Here is a 17,148-nt window from a genome sequence, read left to right on the forward strand (position 1 = left end):
ACGGTGAAACCCCGTCTCTACTAAAAATATAAAAAATTAGCCGGGCGCGGTTGTGGGCGCCTGTAGTCCCAGCTACTCGGGAGGCTGAGGCAGGAGAATGGCGTGAACCCGGGAGGCGGAGCTTGCAGTGAGCCGAGATCGCGCCACTGCACTCCAGCCTGGGCTGGGCGACAGAGAGAGACTCCCTCTCAAAAAAAAAAAAAAAAAAAAAATCGTGAGAAAAACGAAATTTAGAAAGCTCGGTGGTGATACTTTAAAATTAGGGCTTAGGTTAAATATTTATTATTTTTTTGAATGTGACAAGAACATCTTAAGAAAACACACAGCTAAGAAATACAGTGGCGGCCGGGCGCGGTGGCTCAAGCCTGTAATCCCAGCACTTTGGGAGGCCGAGACGGGCGGATCACGAGGTCAGGAGATCGAGACCATCCTGGCTAACACTGTGAAACCCTATCTCTACTAAGAAATACAAAAAACTAGCCGGGTGAGGTGGCGGGTGTCTGTAGTCCCACCTACTCCGGAGACTGAGGCAGGAGAACGGCGCAAACCCGGGAGGCGGAGCTTGCAGTGAGCTGAGGTCCGGCCACTGCACTCCAGCCTGGGCGACAGAGCCAGACTCCGCCTCAAAAAAAAAAAAAAAAAAAAAATACAGTGGCAACAATTCATATAAATTAGGTTATTAACTAAGCTACCAAGACCTTTAAAGGCAATTAGTTACTACTCCTGAAAGGGTTCTAATATAAATCTTAAGATGTAGGCATTATTTATGTAGTGGTACAAAAAAAAGTCATGCTCTATGTTGGGTTAATATCTATTCACTTTTATTTTGATTATTCAAGGAGTCTATAAGACTAAGCCTCAAAAAATAGTGTAATAGTGAAATATATAAAGGGATAAAATCAGTTGAGCTTCTTTGGGACACTTAGGGAAGAACTGTGTGGCCAAGTGTGTATGCATTGAGAAGCAAGTCTAATTGTATGGAATTCTGCTTACTGAAGAACTAGGAATGAATCCGTCATTAGAAACAGTTATATTATTGATTAATAATTAGCAAAACCTTAGTTTTCAGTACTTTAATTTTAAAAAGCATCATTGGGTGCTACTGCTACAACCTGAGTCAAATAAGTCAAGACATGTCTCTTCTGTGGGTTCTTTGTGATCATGATTGTTGACCCAAATTCATCTTGGAGTAAGTTTGACTTGAAAGTTCTCAGTGAATTGTGCTGAACCTAAAAATTCTTTTCAAACTATAGCATCTGTTCTGTATTTACAAACTGAAATAACTACGGATGTCAAATGAAAGAAGATTCTATTTCCTTTAGAAAATATTTTTTTTTTAGAAGTTTGCATCAAAAATCTTTTTAGAGGCCGGGTGCGGTGGCTCGTGCCTATAAACCCAGCACTTTGGGAGGCCAAAGCAGGAGGAGGCCAGGAGCTCAAGACCATCCTGGGCAACATAGCAAGACCCTGTCTCTGCAAAAAAATTAACATGATTAACTGGGTGCAGTGGTGAGCACCTGTAGTCCCAGCTACTGGGGAGGCTGAAGTGGGAGAATCACTTAAGCCCAAGAGTTCAAGGTTGCAGTGAGCTGAGATCACCGTACTGCACTCCAGTGTGGGTGCCAGTAAGACCTCTGTTTAAAAAAAAAAAAAAATTAAAAATATTTATTTATGTTTATGTTACAGGAAAGCCAATGTGTAATTGTTGCTATTTCTTCCACCCAGTGCCCTGCCAGACTGTTTTAGATTACTTGAAGACGGTTCTGCAGCACCACAACCAACTCCTGATACCACAGCCAGCCGACCAGCCAACTGAGGTAGGTCTCTAGGGAAAAGATAAATGTTCCATTTGGGATTCCCTTAAGATGAAGTCTCTTGATAATTTGCCAGTGTATACCAGAACAGAATGGCTAGCAAAATAGTTTTTGACTGAGGTTTACCGGTCTGTTACCTGTAAGTATGTAATTTGTGGAGAAAGATGACACATGTATTTATCTACAGAGATTCAGCTTCGTACTGAGTGGGGAAAGACAGAGGTAATGACAATTTAAATAGCATGGGCAATTTTTCCACCATTCTGTTTGCACAGAGATGCCTGAAATGAGAGACACCAACTTGTCATTCCCTCAGACAGAGCCTGTGTTCCACATGCCCCCCACTCTGGGCACCTCACAAACTGGGCACGATTCTCCAGTGTGTAGATAGGCATTTTCCAGACGTCAGGGCCTCTGGATATGGGTTATTTTTTTCATCTGGGTTTCAGTGGAAGAAACCACAGTCTCTCCCAATCTATAGAAGAAATTATGTGTTTTAATAGTAATAAAGATGGTATATACTTATAAGATGTTCAAGACTCAGTTTTGAATATATGACTTTCATACAAGACTTGAGCTTGAGAACCGTGGACAATCCCCACAAGAATCCCCTGGGGAAGCTCTGAGGTTTCCCCCAGCCTAAAAATAAGCCTTCCTTGGATTCTCCTCCTCTTCCGCCATCATTGCCCTCCTTTCTACTTCCATCTTCTTCCAGGCTCCCAAAGCATCCTGGGTCAGCACCTTCATTCTGCACTACAGCACATCTTGCTCCTCGAAAGTTCAGCCCGGGTCTCATCTCTAGTGTCATAGAAGACACTCGATTCATGATTGCTGAATGGTGACCTCATTTTTTTCTAATGATTAAACATTTGAAAAGCAGGTCTATATTCTTTATCTTCTCTCTCTTAATTTCCATTTGCTCTTCCCCCCTGTAATCTGGCTTCACTTCCACCACTACCAGAGTTTTCTGCAAGAAGCTCCTGGTGACTCTCCAGTTGTCTGGTCCTGTGACACTTTTTCCACTCTGGTCACCCCATGCCCTCACCTCTCCTCCTCTGTGCTCTCTCTTGCCCTTAGCCTTAGTGTTAGTACTTTCTCCTGGTTCCTTGCTCCTCTTCCTATGACGCCTTCATGAGTTTTTCCATCCACTGTTCTCCAGAGTTCATGCTTTGTCTTTTTCTCTCACTCTCTACTGCCTTTTCTCATCAGCTGTGTTTCTTATTTATTTATTTATTTATTTTTGAGACAGGGCCTCGCTTTCTTGCCCAGGCTGGAGTACAGTGGCATGATCATGACTCACTGCATCCTCTACCTCCCAGGCTCAGGTGATCCTCCCACCTCAGCCCCGCAAATAGCCGAGACTACAGGTGTGTACCACCACGCCCAGCTAACTTTTAGTTTTTATAGAGACAGGGTCTCACTATGTTGCCCAGGCTGGTCTTGAACTCCTGAGCTCAAGTGAATCTCCTGCCTCAGCCTCCCAAAGTGTTGGGATTACAGGCATGAGCCTAGGTCCAGTTGTGTTTCTTATAACATTCACTAGATGTGTGTTAACAAGTCCCACATGCATACCTAGAGCACCAGTCCCGGTGGCTTCATTGTAGACCACCGTGCCAACTGCCTGGCCCACAGTGGTTTGCCCATACACTGCTTGATCTCACCGCACCTATTCTGAATACCCATCTGCAGTTCCTCCAGTTTTCAATAAAGGTGCCACCAACCCCAGGTAAAAGTTTTGACACATCACTGACCCCCTCATTTCCTACGTCTAAGAATTCTACAGCTATGTTGAGTTGTCTCTCTTTTCCTAGGTCGACTGTCTCACCTGACTATTGCAGCAGCTTCTTTCTTCTCCATTCTCCACACTGGAAAGTTTTTTTTTTTCCCCCTGAATTACAGATCCAAAGTAAATGTATACTTAAAATCCTTTGCTCCCTAGAATTAAATCCATATTTCCTAACTTGACATTACTGTCATACAAAAAACACAACTGAAAAGCCCACTTCCTCCAAGAAGCTCTCCCTGACTGCCACACCCCTGCTTTGTGCCTGTGTGGCACACTGTTCATAAGTGTAATTCAGAGCTAGTTACCTTGCTTAATAGTAAATGTACACCTATGTCTTCCATTTGATCATGACTCAAGTAACCCATTAAGGGTGATTCATTTTGTTTTTTTTCAGTGACTCAACAATAGGTCAATGTTTAATAACCTGTGGGTGGCTAATTGAAGAAAATATACAACAAGAATTCTACAAAAATAAGAAGATAGGGGAAATATCTACGTTTCCTCTGGATAGGACTACTTAAACTTTATGACTCATCATCATTATGACTGTACTATTTTTATTGTCATTTCAGGCACACGAGCATTTTCTCATTTTTTTTTATTTATCACATTTTACTTCTATTAACTATGCTAAAACAGGTTTATAAATCTCATCCATAACCCGGAGAGCATTCTGAGTTGTGCTTTGGGCTATAGATTACTTTCTCTTTCTTTCCCTTTTTCTTGATAAAAATTACCTCCAAATGGTATTCCTACATTTTATGAGACCAACATTTTATGCAGAGCTACTGCATTCAGTGGATTTTTTCAAAGTTTTTGGGAAAGCTCCTTTCCTGGATTGTCAGCTGCCAGATCACTAGTCTGTCCCATCTTGAAATAGACCGGTTTCAGGGGCACAGCAGAGCATTGCATACAGGGTGAACCCTGAACTCGGGGATGGCATCCCCAGCCCCATCCCTTTGAGTTGTGAAGCCGCCTTGGAAAGGGATTTGACCTCCTTGGTAAAACAGAGCTGTAATCCTGGCTTACCGGGTGAGCTCACTCGCCTGAGCAAAACAGCTTTTAAAAATTATATGGTGTTAAATAAACAGCTTAAAAAGCAGCTAGACAGTCTTTTCTAAGGCTGATGAGTATTTACAGGGACCATAACTAAGAGGATGGTGGAAGTCTTGTTTTTTAAATTAAGGATGGTAGAAGTCTCCTTTTTAGTGGCTCCTCATCTGTGTTGCTCTCCTTAAAGTTCTTTACTTTTGCGAATTTATATTCAGTGGTTAAAAAAAAAGTAAGAATTCTTCATTGTAGCCACCATTACTGGGTGTCTGCTGTGTGCCAGCCACAGAGGCCTGTGCTCCACTGCATCAGCCGTTCAGCAAATGTTTATTGCACCTGCATTGTGTCAGGCGCTGTACTCCACCCTGAGAGTCTGGCGTAGAATAAACAGGTAACAGTTCCAGCTCTCATAAGCTTATCTTCTAGTGGGAGACGGCTGGACTGCTCGCCACAAACCACCAAGCTAGGATTGTCATCTGTATTTTAACAGAAAGGAGTGAAGTTTAGAAAAGTCACCTGCCCAAGGCTGAACCCAGAGCCCAGCTGTGGAGTAGACCTAGTACCTCCACCTGTGAGGAGAAAGGAGGGAAGTGTGCAAAGTGCTTGGGGCAGGCGCTTCGGGCTGGTCATCTGTTGCTCAATACATGGGGACGTTTATTAAGCTTCCTCCATGAAAGTGCTGGTGACACAGTGAGTGGTTTTGAGTCAGCCAGCCCCCAGATTTCACGCCCCCGCCACCACCTCCCACCCAGCCTCCCTGAGGGCCGAGGGGTCAACCATTCAGAGCCCTTAGGAGACCTTTCCTCTCAGTGCGTGGGAAGCAATGGATTTATTTTCCCTGCTGCCGCTTTCCTCCCAACCATAGCCTCTGTTCCTCATTTTTGTGAAAGACATCACTGTTTGACCTGGAGATCATCTTGCTTCCTCAGTCTCCCGTACATACACCCTGGCCCATGGAATTGGTTGCCTGGCCTCCTCGATTCGACAACTTTCACTCCCACCTCCCTCTGCCCTGCACAGACTTGATTCAGACCTCCGTCTCTCACCTCCTGCCAGGAAACAGCAACCGGGGCTGAAGGACTTTTTGGGAGCTCTGGGCCCCTGCCCATCTTTTGATTGTCTCTTATACGCAGGGTCCTCCACTGTACCCAGCCAAGGCTGGGCTCATGCTCCCAAATAGTCACATCTTGTACTCATGATAATTCAGTTCCTTTCAGTTGTGTAGATGGGGAAACTGATCCAACAACTTGAAGTAACTTGCTCAAGTTAGTCTAATAAGACACAGAACCAAGATTCAATTCAAACCCAGCCTGACTGTAAATTCAGAGCACATAGGTGCCTCAGCTGCCTTCCTTAGGAAAGGAGGCCACATCACATTGTTGCTCGTTGAAGAGCGTATGAGTGCTGCCATGGTGAGTCTCCACGCGCAGAACTCGGTGCCAGTTTCCCAGCCACATCGGGCTGCCTCCCTCTTGTTGGTTCCTATGCCATTTCCCCTTCTCAGTGTTTAACTAAGCAGGGCACTTTTTGAAATAAAACCCTATCAGATCCAAATGGTGCCAAATTTATAACCTGTAGTAAATTTGCCAAGTTGTAAAAATGAATGAGTTTTCCCTTCTTTGTTTTGTACACCTTAATTACTGGGGAAGGAGTACATTAAAACTAAGATCATGGGTTAATTAATTTGTCCTGGACTGTAGAATTTTATGGACAACCAGAACTAAAGTAATGGTTGTGTAGGTGCAATTGATTAAACATGGCTTATAAATGTTACAGAAATTCCCGTAATTAGTCCCACTGCAGCTATTTAGCCCGGGAATTTTATAGCAGACATAAATTATGAAGGTGAAAAGTAAGAAAAATTTTGAGTTGACATAGTGGCATTTGCAGAAGCTATAATTTGAGGAAACCTGTTTTGCATGATTATTAGTGATTTCTTTTTTCGGTTTCCACAATTCTCCCTTCTTAAAATTTGCTTTTTAATGTTGTTTCTATTGTAATGCAGTGACTACCAGGTGTTGGGTGCGTTAAACATAAGTAATACCTTATTAAAATAGATCACCAGCATCATTTCGAAAACTACTTAAAAGTAACCAAAAAATGAAGGACCTGTTTGATCACACTCTTCAAAGTTTTGCATAGTTTAATAGATTGAAAAGGAAAGTTACAGGTTAGATTTAAATAGTGTTCCCTGTCATTGGATCTTGACACGTTTGAACCTACCTGTTAAAATGTAAGTTATAAATAGCTCCCCTTTCAAAGGTGTTCATTATACCTCATTGGCTCTTGTTACAGAAAATGCAAATGTAATTTGAAAAGTGCCCCTTCTGAGTCTGAGCAATTACTTGCGCACTTCAATACCTGGTTCATTGTCAGCATAGCCATTTGGTTAAAAAGCGTGTTTGCCTTTGAAATGGAGATCACTTCTGCTTCTGGCTGGCTGACTCGGTGGGTAATGAGAAAATATTTCGCTTTTTCAGGGAAGCAAGCAGCTGTTGAACAACTATCCTGTCTACATAACGAGCAAACAGTGGGATGAGGCTGTAAATTCTTCAAAGAAAGATGGGAGACGGCTCCTTCGATACCTCATCAGATTTGTTTTCACAACCGATGAGCTTAAGTACTCATGCGGCCTTGGGAAAAGGAAAAGGTCAGTGCAGTCAGGAGAGACAGGTCCCGAAAGACGCCCTCTGGATCCAGTTAAAGTAACATGCCTCCGAGGTACTGCATCCTTCCGCTCAGTGTCACCATCTGTGATCTCATTTCACCGCATTGGCTGTGGCTCTCCCCGTACAAGTGTTCAGCCTTACTGTATTTTGATTTCTTTCTGCTGAGAACGTCTAGGCTTCATGTGGCCCATCTACTCAGTATTGAGAAGCTCTTTTAAAAACCTCCGTTTGCCTTAGCATTGTTGTTCTCACTTAGTGGTACATAAGCATCGCATAACACCTCATGTTTCACGCTTCAAATTCAGATTTTCTTTGCTGCCAGAGAAGGCCACCTCCAGCAAAACTGGAGCATAGGGGAACACACAGAGGAAGGGAAGGCGTGGACATTTTTTGTAATGGGTAAAATGTTACCTCATTTCCAGTTCTAGTTTGTGTCCCCTTCTAGTACCTTCTCAAGAATACTTGGCCCAACTCCTTAAATTTGTTTAGGATTAATTCTCCTTAATGCTAAAATATACCTTGCCCAGTAAAACATTTTTCTTTTGGTTAAAAAAAAAAAGTTTCTATTAAATGTACTGCGGAGATAATATGACTTCAGCAGTATTAATAGCTGATTACTTTGCAGTTGATCTGCACTATTGTAGGCCAGGCAGAGGGGTGGGAAGGAGGAATCAGGAGGTATCCAGTTGATTCAGCAAGTGCAAATACAGACCTAGAAAAATAGAAGTGTTATAGTGCCAACAAAACATTGTTCACACCTGAAAAATCCATATCAAAAAGCTCAGTATTAGCCTATACAATTCAATGGCAGTTTTATTGACTAGAAAGACTTAATATTGATTTACTCTAAATAGGGATAAAAATTTTTCCTGGTGAGGAAATCACAGTAAAAAAAAAAAAGCTGGATTATCACTGCTAAGGCCCTGGTTATATGAAAGAATACTTCTGCACTCCCTTCTGAGATGCCCACAGTGACATTATGTGCCTAGGATGCATACGTAGTATTGGTTAGCAGCTGAGATTCCCTAGCCCTGCCCCCAGAGATTCTGATTCAGAAGGGATGGGGCAGGCATGCTCAAGACAACCTTAGGGATTTATGCACACATGGCCCACGATTCAGGAAAGCACCTGAGATGAAAATGCCTGTGTTTACTAGGCACAAGTGCTCCAGCACACCTCCTATTAGTCGGTCTGATTATTCCACTTACTCAGAGCGACTAGGTGGTAGAAATTTCCAGGGTCTGTCCTGCCAAACTAGCTACAGTTTTCTGTATTCCCTGACATCATCAGAGATGATGGAGTTACTCACCAAGAGGCAGTGTTGAGCTTGGCTTGACTGTGCCCTGTATGTGTGTACTCAAGGGAGTTGCCTTTAGACTTATAAAGGACTCAAATAAGGGGTCTCATCGCTGTATTGTTTTCCAGAAATTCTTACACAACATTTTATATTTCTGTAGCAAGTCAGTGGAAGTGATGGATTAAAATACATCCCAGAAAACTCGTGCTGCTGCTCTGGAAGCACTGCAGGAGCCACTGTCACACTGATGCCTGATGCAGCCCAGGCTGCCTAACCAGAGACTGCCGTCTCCAGCTCATTTTTCACTTAGGGCCACAATGCATGGACCTCCATCCAGCTTTTGGGTGGAGAATACATAGGCAAGATATGGTGATTGTCCATGTTGGAGGCAGCTGAAACAGTTCACTCTTCCGGGCATGTTAATTGCTTTGTGGTAAAATTAAATATTTGGAGGAGATAGCATGTAAAAAATATTTGCCAGCCCATGTATAGAAATGACATTTTCGGAAGTGAGTATAGCTAATCACACGACATTCTAAGAACATGGGTACCTTCTCTGAACTAACACTTAGGCACCTCCTCAGTCATTAAGACTCTTGTTTTATTGTACTCCATCTTCAAATTAGTAGCTGGTTAAAGAATACCATGCTAATGATATTTGTTGTGCTTCTGGAGATAGTAACATTCTCAAAATGTGAGCAGGTAACAACTTGGGTTTTGAAATCTACTCCTTGCTTATACCAGACGTGGTGCATCCCATGCCTTACAAATCAAATTTACCTTTTATTTCAACAGCAAATGTTCCTTAGAGGGATTACCCTCTTACTTACGCAATTTTTTTTTTTTTTACTTTTGCACATGAGAAGAAAATTTGTATGGAATAAATTGGGTCTAATGAGTGACATCATCATGGCATTGCATTGGATTTCCCATAAAGCTTTTCTTATAGAGCTTCTGTTAAAGTTTAAGCAGCCTGTCCTGTCATCTTCTGCAAAAACCAGCTGTTTTTCTCTCTCTCTCTCTTTTTGATGTTGTGTATATTCCTACAGAATTCATTAGGATGCATTGTACCTCCAACCCCGATTGGTGGATGCCCTCGGAGGAGCAGATAAACAAAGTGTTCAGCGACGCTGTCGGTCACGCCCGACAGGGGCGGGCAGTGGGGACTTTCCTGCACAACGGTGGCTCGTTTTATGAAGGGATCGATCACCAGGCTTCTCAGGACGAAGTCTTCAATAAAAGTTCCCAGGATGGATCTGGGGATTAGTGGACAGAATCTTCCTGTTGTAGCAGCCGGTCCTCTCAAGAGTTCCAATTGTGAGTGTCCTGTTCCTGTCACCTGAGAGTCCAAAGCATGTCATTCTGCCATACTCTGCACATACTCAGCTGCCACAGGACCCAAATAGAAATCCATTTTAGGGTTGTTTGGGAAGTCTGTGGCACCTGCAACAGACTTTTGGAATATTATAAAAGGAAAAAACTATGATTTTTAAATGATTACTGGCTAGATGGTGAGGGTGAAAAAATACGTGAGCTCCTAGTTACCTTTCTGAAATCTTCAAACTCTGCTACCTGGGCAGAGATAGTCCCCAAGGTAGGCTGGGGTAGTGTTTCTGCCCATGGGAGAAGGTGGAGACATGGAGTTGTGTTAAGGGACAAGGAGCAAACATTCTCTTAATTCAAGTAAGTTGTCTTTATGTTTTCCAAAGACCTGACTTCGTATTTCTCAGCAAAGGCATAGGATAGATGACATCATACACCATTTTGACATTAATAATGTCTATTATTAAAAGGAAACCAGAGAACAGAGGCAACATCTACAGACAGTGATTAATTACAGGTCAGCTGTTTTTCTGTTATTTAAAAGCCACTGTGTCGATCAGGAAGGCACTACTTGATCTCTGGAGTTTACAAACAGTAGTCATTTTTCATTGTTAGTCAAGAAACATCCAAAGATCCAAAACCATTTTCAAATGCTCGGTTTTGTAGGTTAATAAATCCGTAGTTTCCATAGCCTTAAATCAGGCTTTGTTGACACAATGCCAAAGTGATGGGTAGAACAATGAAAATTTAAATCAATTAGTTGTTTGGTGCACTGAAGACCAAACAAGGGGTGTGACTGATGGTATGCGCTGAGTTGACTAGATGTTCTGGCATTGTATACACACAGCTTCAAGGCCATTCTGACAACTATGCAATGGGCTTGTCAGTAATTGCTCTGAAATGTGAGGGTCTTTATCTGCTGATTTGATCTTTAGAATTTGTATGGAACTTGTTTCCCATTGTCCTTGATGAAAATGTTTCATCCCCACCATGCCTCCTTTTCCCCAATGTTCCCTGTAGCTATGGCTAAGTTAGCACTGTGCTGCTCCCACTCACTATCCCCTGGTTAATTTGTTGAGTTCCATATGTGAAATTAGTGGTATCTTTGGAACCTTTCCATATTGGCAAATGCTATAGAGGTGCTGGAATCATCATTTCTGAGGGCTTCCTGTTTGGAGTCAGGCCTTCTTTACCAAACTCGTCCAGATTACTACATTCTTTGTAGAGCAAAGGGCTAAATGGACAGCATTTATTGAAGGCTACTATCATCTGCAGACATGACCAAGGGTTTTGAAAATTGAATGGAGATTCAGGTTGATGAGCATCCATTGATAAAGGGTTTTTTGGCTATTTTTGTCAACCTAAACTCACAAATTACCCTTTAGATTTAATACTTAGTTTGCATTCACTATATACAAAGTCCTAGAAATAGGTCTTTCTGTAGCTTTTGCTTATTAGCTTTTTTGGTATTACTAGAATTCATCCATTGAAAAGTTTAATGTTTATGGAGATGGTCATCTGGCTTTTTTCAGTGATGTAGGGGGAACTAATATTTCAATCCTGTTTAGAGAAAATTAAAATTTGTCAGATTTACTCAACGGTATAAGGAGAACTAATATTCAATCTACTTGGGAAAATCAGCTAAAATTTGGAAGTAAAAGAAATTATATGGGCAAATGCCATGTTCTTATGGCAACCACGAGACCAGTATCTTTGGCTCTCCAAGGAAGAAAGATCTCTTAAAGCATTTTTAGAGGTCCGAGAAGTCAGTGTCTGTCTTTATGATTTTTTGACAACATCTTTGCTAGAAGAAAAACACCACCATAGCCTCATCTGTTTTTCCATCTTACCTTAATTTTTCACTGGCCTTAAGTTGTCCTTACTGCTGAGTACATTGTTCTGTTTTTCTGTAGCAACAATATTTGATCACTGCTTTTAAGAAAAACAGACTAGCCCTTCTTATTTTCCTGGAAGTTTGAGGTCCTGAACGTTTCTTGATATCCAAATATCTTGGAGCCCTGTCGTGCTGGTCTTCGCTGAGGCTGAGAGCACTTTCTGCACTCCCGCTCCGTGGCCGTACATGATGACACACCTGCACCAGTGCTGCAAGAGCAGGGGACAGCAGCCTGTGGTTTGGCTGTCACTGTTACTCCTGAGAACGCTGCTGTCCCAGGCTTGCCCACCACGTTTGTTCCAAAGTTACACCTGGTCTCTTCCTCCCTCATGCCCATACCCAGGTTAATCATTTCTCTATCAGCTCTTTCTCCATCAACAAATTCTGAATGTTGAGACTAATTGTTGGACATCTCTTTTGCACAAGGCTGACACACTCCACACTCAGCATCATGCAGCCAGTTCTAATTCCTGGGTCTAGGACTTATGACTTTTTTGCCTGAGTGAGATGTTCCGCTGTACTTCTACTGTTAGTGTAACTGCTAGGTTCCTTTAGCCAAGCCTAGCGTTTGACGCAGGCACTGGCAGCCACTGAGGCTAAGATACAGCATCAGTGTGGACACTGCTGGCTCCTCTCCTTGGGACATATCCACACTCCCACTTGAGCTTCACCTTTAAGGCTAGTATGTACCTAAGTTCACGATGGTTGTCTGCATGGTCTCCTGATCTTTAAATCAGGACCTACAAAGGATGTTCATTTGTTTTTTGGAAAGGTCCATTGGGCCTCTGTGTAGCCAAGTTAAAAGCTCGCCCACTAAGACGGGATGCTGCCATTGCTCTGGGAGCCTTTCAGCTGAAATCCTTGGAGACTTGGAAGTGTTGCTTATCATTTTGATTTGATTTTCTACATCTTTATCTGGCAAATGGACAGATTGCTCTCAGAAGAAACTTAGTCATGTCAGCTTTTAGAGTCCTTCTTGAGTCATGTTGGCATTGGTGGTGTAAAATAGATGGAGTTAAAACAGCTCAGGATGCAGCCGTGCCCCCGCTTCACTGGTGAGAGGAGGAGGTCACGGGGCTGGCGTGACAACAAAGACTAAATGTGGCTGTTTTGTCAGTGACTACGTGTGGTCCATAAGCCCAGCTATCAGAAGAGCCATACCTACCAAAAGTGACGGTGTCCTGTGTTTTCCACATTAAAATCTTGTTACAAAGATCCTGTTGGCTTTTCACAGTGAGCTGAAGCCCCAAGCTCAGTTCCAGCCAGGCTCAGGATGGCCCTCGAATGATCAGTATTGGATAGTGTAGGCCGGGAGCCTGTGGAGGGGACCAGTATTTTGCAAGCCGTTACTGAAGTCACTTTTCTCACTGATTATTGGTGGTGCACTGTTCAAAATGTTATGGCTTAACATTAGTGTTAAATGCTTTCAAGAAAAACTGTAACCATTTCAATTTTACAAGTACTTTCTCGTTTTACTTGAACATTTTACAAGTACCTTCCCTATTTACTTGAAAATATTTCCTCTAGCCCTTGAACCCGGGCATCACTTTTTTGGTTTTCCCCATTCCACCACAGCATTTAGGTGACTGTTACCATTTATGTTTCATTAAAGCTTCACTAGGAATGTAAGGATAATATTAGAGCATTTGCAGAAAGTTGCTATCATCTCCTTTGGTAGGGGAATCAAGATATATATGTAGCTGCTTCACAGCCATAGAGTTAGTGGGTGATTGTGTATTCTGCATTGTTCCTTATCCCTGCATCAGTGGCAGACACATTGACATAAGAGATTCCTTCAGCATTATAGGGAGAGATAAATGATTAACATTTCTTATTTGATCCAACTACTCCGTGTCCCATCAACTAGTGGTAACTGATGTTGATAGGATTTTTTTTAAGTCCAGTAACTATTGTTGCACTGTCAGATGTTTACCCCAAGTTAGGCAATAATCCAGACTTTGGATCTATGGGTTTATGATTCCTACATTCCCCTGCCACTCTCAGTGGCTTGTTGCCTCCCTTCTGTTGCTCTCAGAAAATGGATGGAGCATCAAGATGAAACATGCACTATGTTCAGAAAAGCAGACATCCATTGCCCTCATTTAGATGCCATCTTTCACTATATGCTTTAGAACCTAAACCTAATACCCATTGACTACCTCCTGAGTTTCTTAGATTTCAATTATTTAAAAAAATCTCATCCATGGATAATAACTTCAATTTTAGAAAAGATTTAAACGTATAACTTTCCTCATTCAGTGCTATGTCATTTCACAGTACATATCTGCCTTACTTTTTGACAGCTCATATATACAGATATTTAGAAATGTAATAGAAAATGATTTTGCACATATGGTGCAAGTCTTGCTGGTGTATGTTTAATGTGGCAACACGTGCCAAAACTGTTTGGCAAAACATGTCAAATGGAGTGCTTGAGTCAGAACTCTAATGTAAATGTGTCTAAACAGCAGTGTGTATCATTATGATGTATTTTTGTAAACATAGTGATGGCTTCTTTCAGTCATGTAAGTACTGGATAAAAATAACCACTTCACTTGGAATAATGTAGGAAAATGTCACCCAGCGGATGGATAGTCCTCTGCAAAGTTACATTGTCAGCCAGTGGCACTGGTTCTTTTATTTATGTTGTTGTTTTTTTCTGTTTTTTCTTTTTTTGGAGAGTGAAGAATTAACATCAGACAACATGGAGTGCAAAAATAATAACCCGTCAATATTTGTCTTCTAAATGTAAAATGTGAAAGTTTAACTGATTGGTGTACACATTAGAGACCACTTTCACACTCCACAGTGTGTTCAGTTACAGGTAGCACTGAGAGGTCGAGACTTCCCTCATCTAATGACCAGCTTGGTTAATTTGACTTCTGAAGGCACTAAATCACCAAGTCTTTGCAGTAATGGTGACCAGATTAATTTTCCTCATAACTCTCTGTAGCTGTCTGATATAAGGGCTGTGTTTTTATTGAATCACAGATCCTCGAATTAGAATGAAAGCACATCTGCTAGTAAGACTCATTTGAAAACCTGTTTATTCTTGCAGTAATCGGGCCAGTACAAGTGGCCAGATGTATCCTGGCCACATTGGAAAACTATTTGGGCCCATTCAGAACCACTTAATTGCAACAACAGTGGTAACTATAGTTAATATCCATCTATTGAGTTCTTGTGTGCCAGTTACTTTGATAAGTACTTTAATGCATCCTCATTTTAATCCTCACAGCTACCCTTTGAGGCTGTTTCTGTTCTTATTCCCATTGTATTGATAAGGAAACTGCCCAAGCTAAGAAGAGGATCACTTTGGGCGTAGGAAGCAGAATGATGAGTTCAGTCTTCCTCAGTAGTTGCAGCACAGTTCTCAAAGCCCATCAATACTTTGGAATGGATTTATAGTTTTATTTATGCCATCAAGGGAGAGTTGATATTTGTGTATTACTAAAAACTACTTCTAAAGTATGTCGACACTTAAGTAGGAACATACAAACTATATGTCCTCTGGGAACCGCCCAGGTTTGTGTATAAGGCTTGACCTATGTAAGATCCTATGATGAAGAGCAGAAAACTTTTTTAAAAAGTAGGTGAATTAAAATTAAAATCAGGAGTTTGTTCACTTTTATCTCGTAGGTTCCTAGTGCAAAAATGCAGGGAGACAAAAGCAAACATTTGAAGTCAGTGAAGTGAGAGTCTTTGGGAACTCCTAGATGTTAGAAATAGCACCAGGGCATCAGGTAGCCAATGTTCAATTCACTTTTCACGTTTGTGTCTTTGTAGCTTTAGAGCTGATGAGTCTGGTTGGTTTGGAAGAGAGAGTTTTAATTTATGATGTCACTGTGAGAACTGTGGTGAAAATTTTGTAAGAAAATACAGTAATCTGTTGATTCTTTCCTGTAGTTTGGGCTTTCACATCCCTTTGGCTGTGTTTAAGTTCAAGAGCATGCCAAGGCCATGAGGGTCCTGGCTTGTGCTTCTTGGGATCAGGGCATGCTAGCGGTGGGTCATGAAGCTGTCAAGGTCACTGGTCCAGCCCGACCCTGCCCAATTTAAGCATTGCCTTTATGTCTCTCCTCTCTGGAACTTCATGTAGCAGCCTAACACCGGGGCCGACTTGCCTTTACTCTATTTTCTATGATGAATACTTGTGGAGAAACTGTGACAAATCCATTGATCCTGATATTTTTATTGTTGGAGTCTTGTTGATTCTCTATGAATAATTTCTATTTGATTGTACTGTGTAGAGTTAATACCCACTAGGGATATGTTAATAAAACTACAAATGCATAGTGTAATATAGAATAGCAAGATTTTTTTTGTGAACAATTTATATAGAAGAGTAAGTTGTTTTTTAAGTGTTAGGCTCATTTCTTTTGGGAACTTAAAATGTTATAAAAGTTTTTTAAACATTCAATATTTTTAATTATAAGAGACATTTGTTACTAGAGCCAATTATTTCAGGTGTTCTAATTGGAGTGTTGATTTTATTACCTCATATACCTCTAGAATGCCACGTGTTCTGTTGGGGATAAAATTGCACAATAAATGTCAAGTCTCTGTTAAGTGTTTTAACTTGCTTTTTGCATCTTTCTAATTCATTGTAAATACTTTTCTGTTTCTTTGAATAGATAACTTTTCTCTCCCTGATGCTAAGAGCTTTCTGCTTGTCTCTGAACATCAGGAAAATGTTACATGCTTAATATCCAAATAAAAGATGCTCAGTTTTGTCAGGAAAGTGACCGGAGATCATCCAGAAATTCATTTGATCTAGTGAATGAAAGGCACAGCCAGTGACGATCTCAGAGTGACATGTAGTCCAAGAGGATTTCCATACAGTATTTTATACATTCACACATAAAGCACACATGCTTGCTGGTTGCTGTTCATGGTACCATTTAACCAGGAAGAAAAAAACCTATAGCTGCTGCCCATGACTTTAAAAAATAAACAGATACTGATTATTTATGGTTTTTGAGCAGTGTTCTGCGTACAAAGGCAGAATAGCTATGGCTAAATAAGGGGACATGGTTGTGACTTCCCACTTCTAGTTATTACATAAAATATAAATCTGACATAATCATTATCAGACAGCATAATTGAATAACTGTTAAGTCAGACTAAGTACAAGCTAAGACAACACAGTTTCATTTTAGGGAAAACATAAAGGTGTTTTATTTTTGCCCTAGAAGATGAAAACTTTTAAGATAGGAGTTTTTGTTTTGGTTTTTTGTTTTGAGACAGGGTTTCACTCTGTTGCCCAGGCGGAAGCACAGTGGCTCAATCATGGCTCACTGCATCCTCGACCTTCC

At 41.4% G+C, this 17,148-nt stretch overlaps 1 protein-coding gene across 2 annotated transcripts in view; it reads left to right on the forward strand.

Moving 5' to 3' along the window:
* Nucleotides 1-16,576, forward strand: part of LOC105487704 (BEN domain containing 4) — a 47,320-nt gene extending 30,744 nt beyond the window's left edge. The window contains exons 3-5 of one of the 2 annotated variants that reach the window (XM_011751249.3): nt 1,726-1,817; nt 7,131-7,371; nt 9,666-16,576. In XM_011751249.3, coding sequence (XP_011749551.2) covers nt 1,726-1,817; nt 7,131-7,371; nt 9,666-9,883 — 551 coding nt within the window. In that variant the 3' untranslated portion in view covers nt 9,884-16,576. The remainder of the gene's footprint in view (nt 1-1,725; nt 1,818-7,130; nt 7,372-9,665) is intronic. The other variant, XM_011751250.3, reaches the window with a different exon arrangement.
* The last annotated feature ends 572 nt before the right edge of the window (nt 16,577-17,148 follow it).

The sequence above is a fragment of the Macaca nemestrina genome, chromosome 3 (assembly GCF_043159975.1).
Source record: "Macaca nemestrina isolate mMacNem1 chromosome 3, mMacNem.hap1, whole genome shotgun sequence".
NCBI lineage: Eukaryota > Metazoa > Chordata > Mammalia > Primates > Cercopithecidae > Macaca > Macaca nemestrina.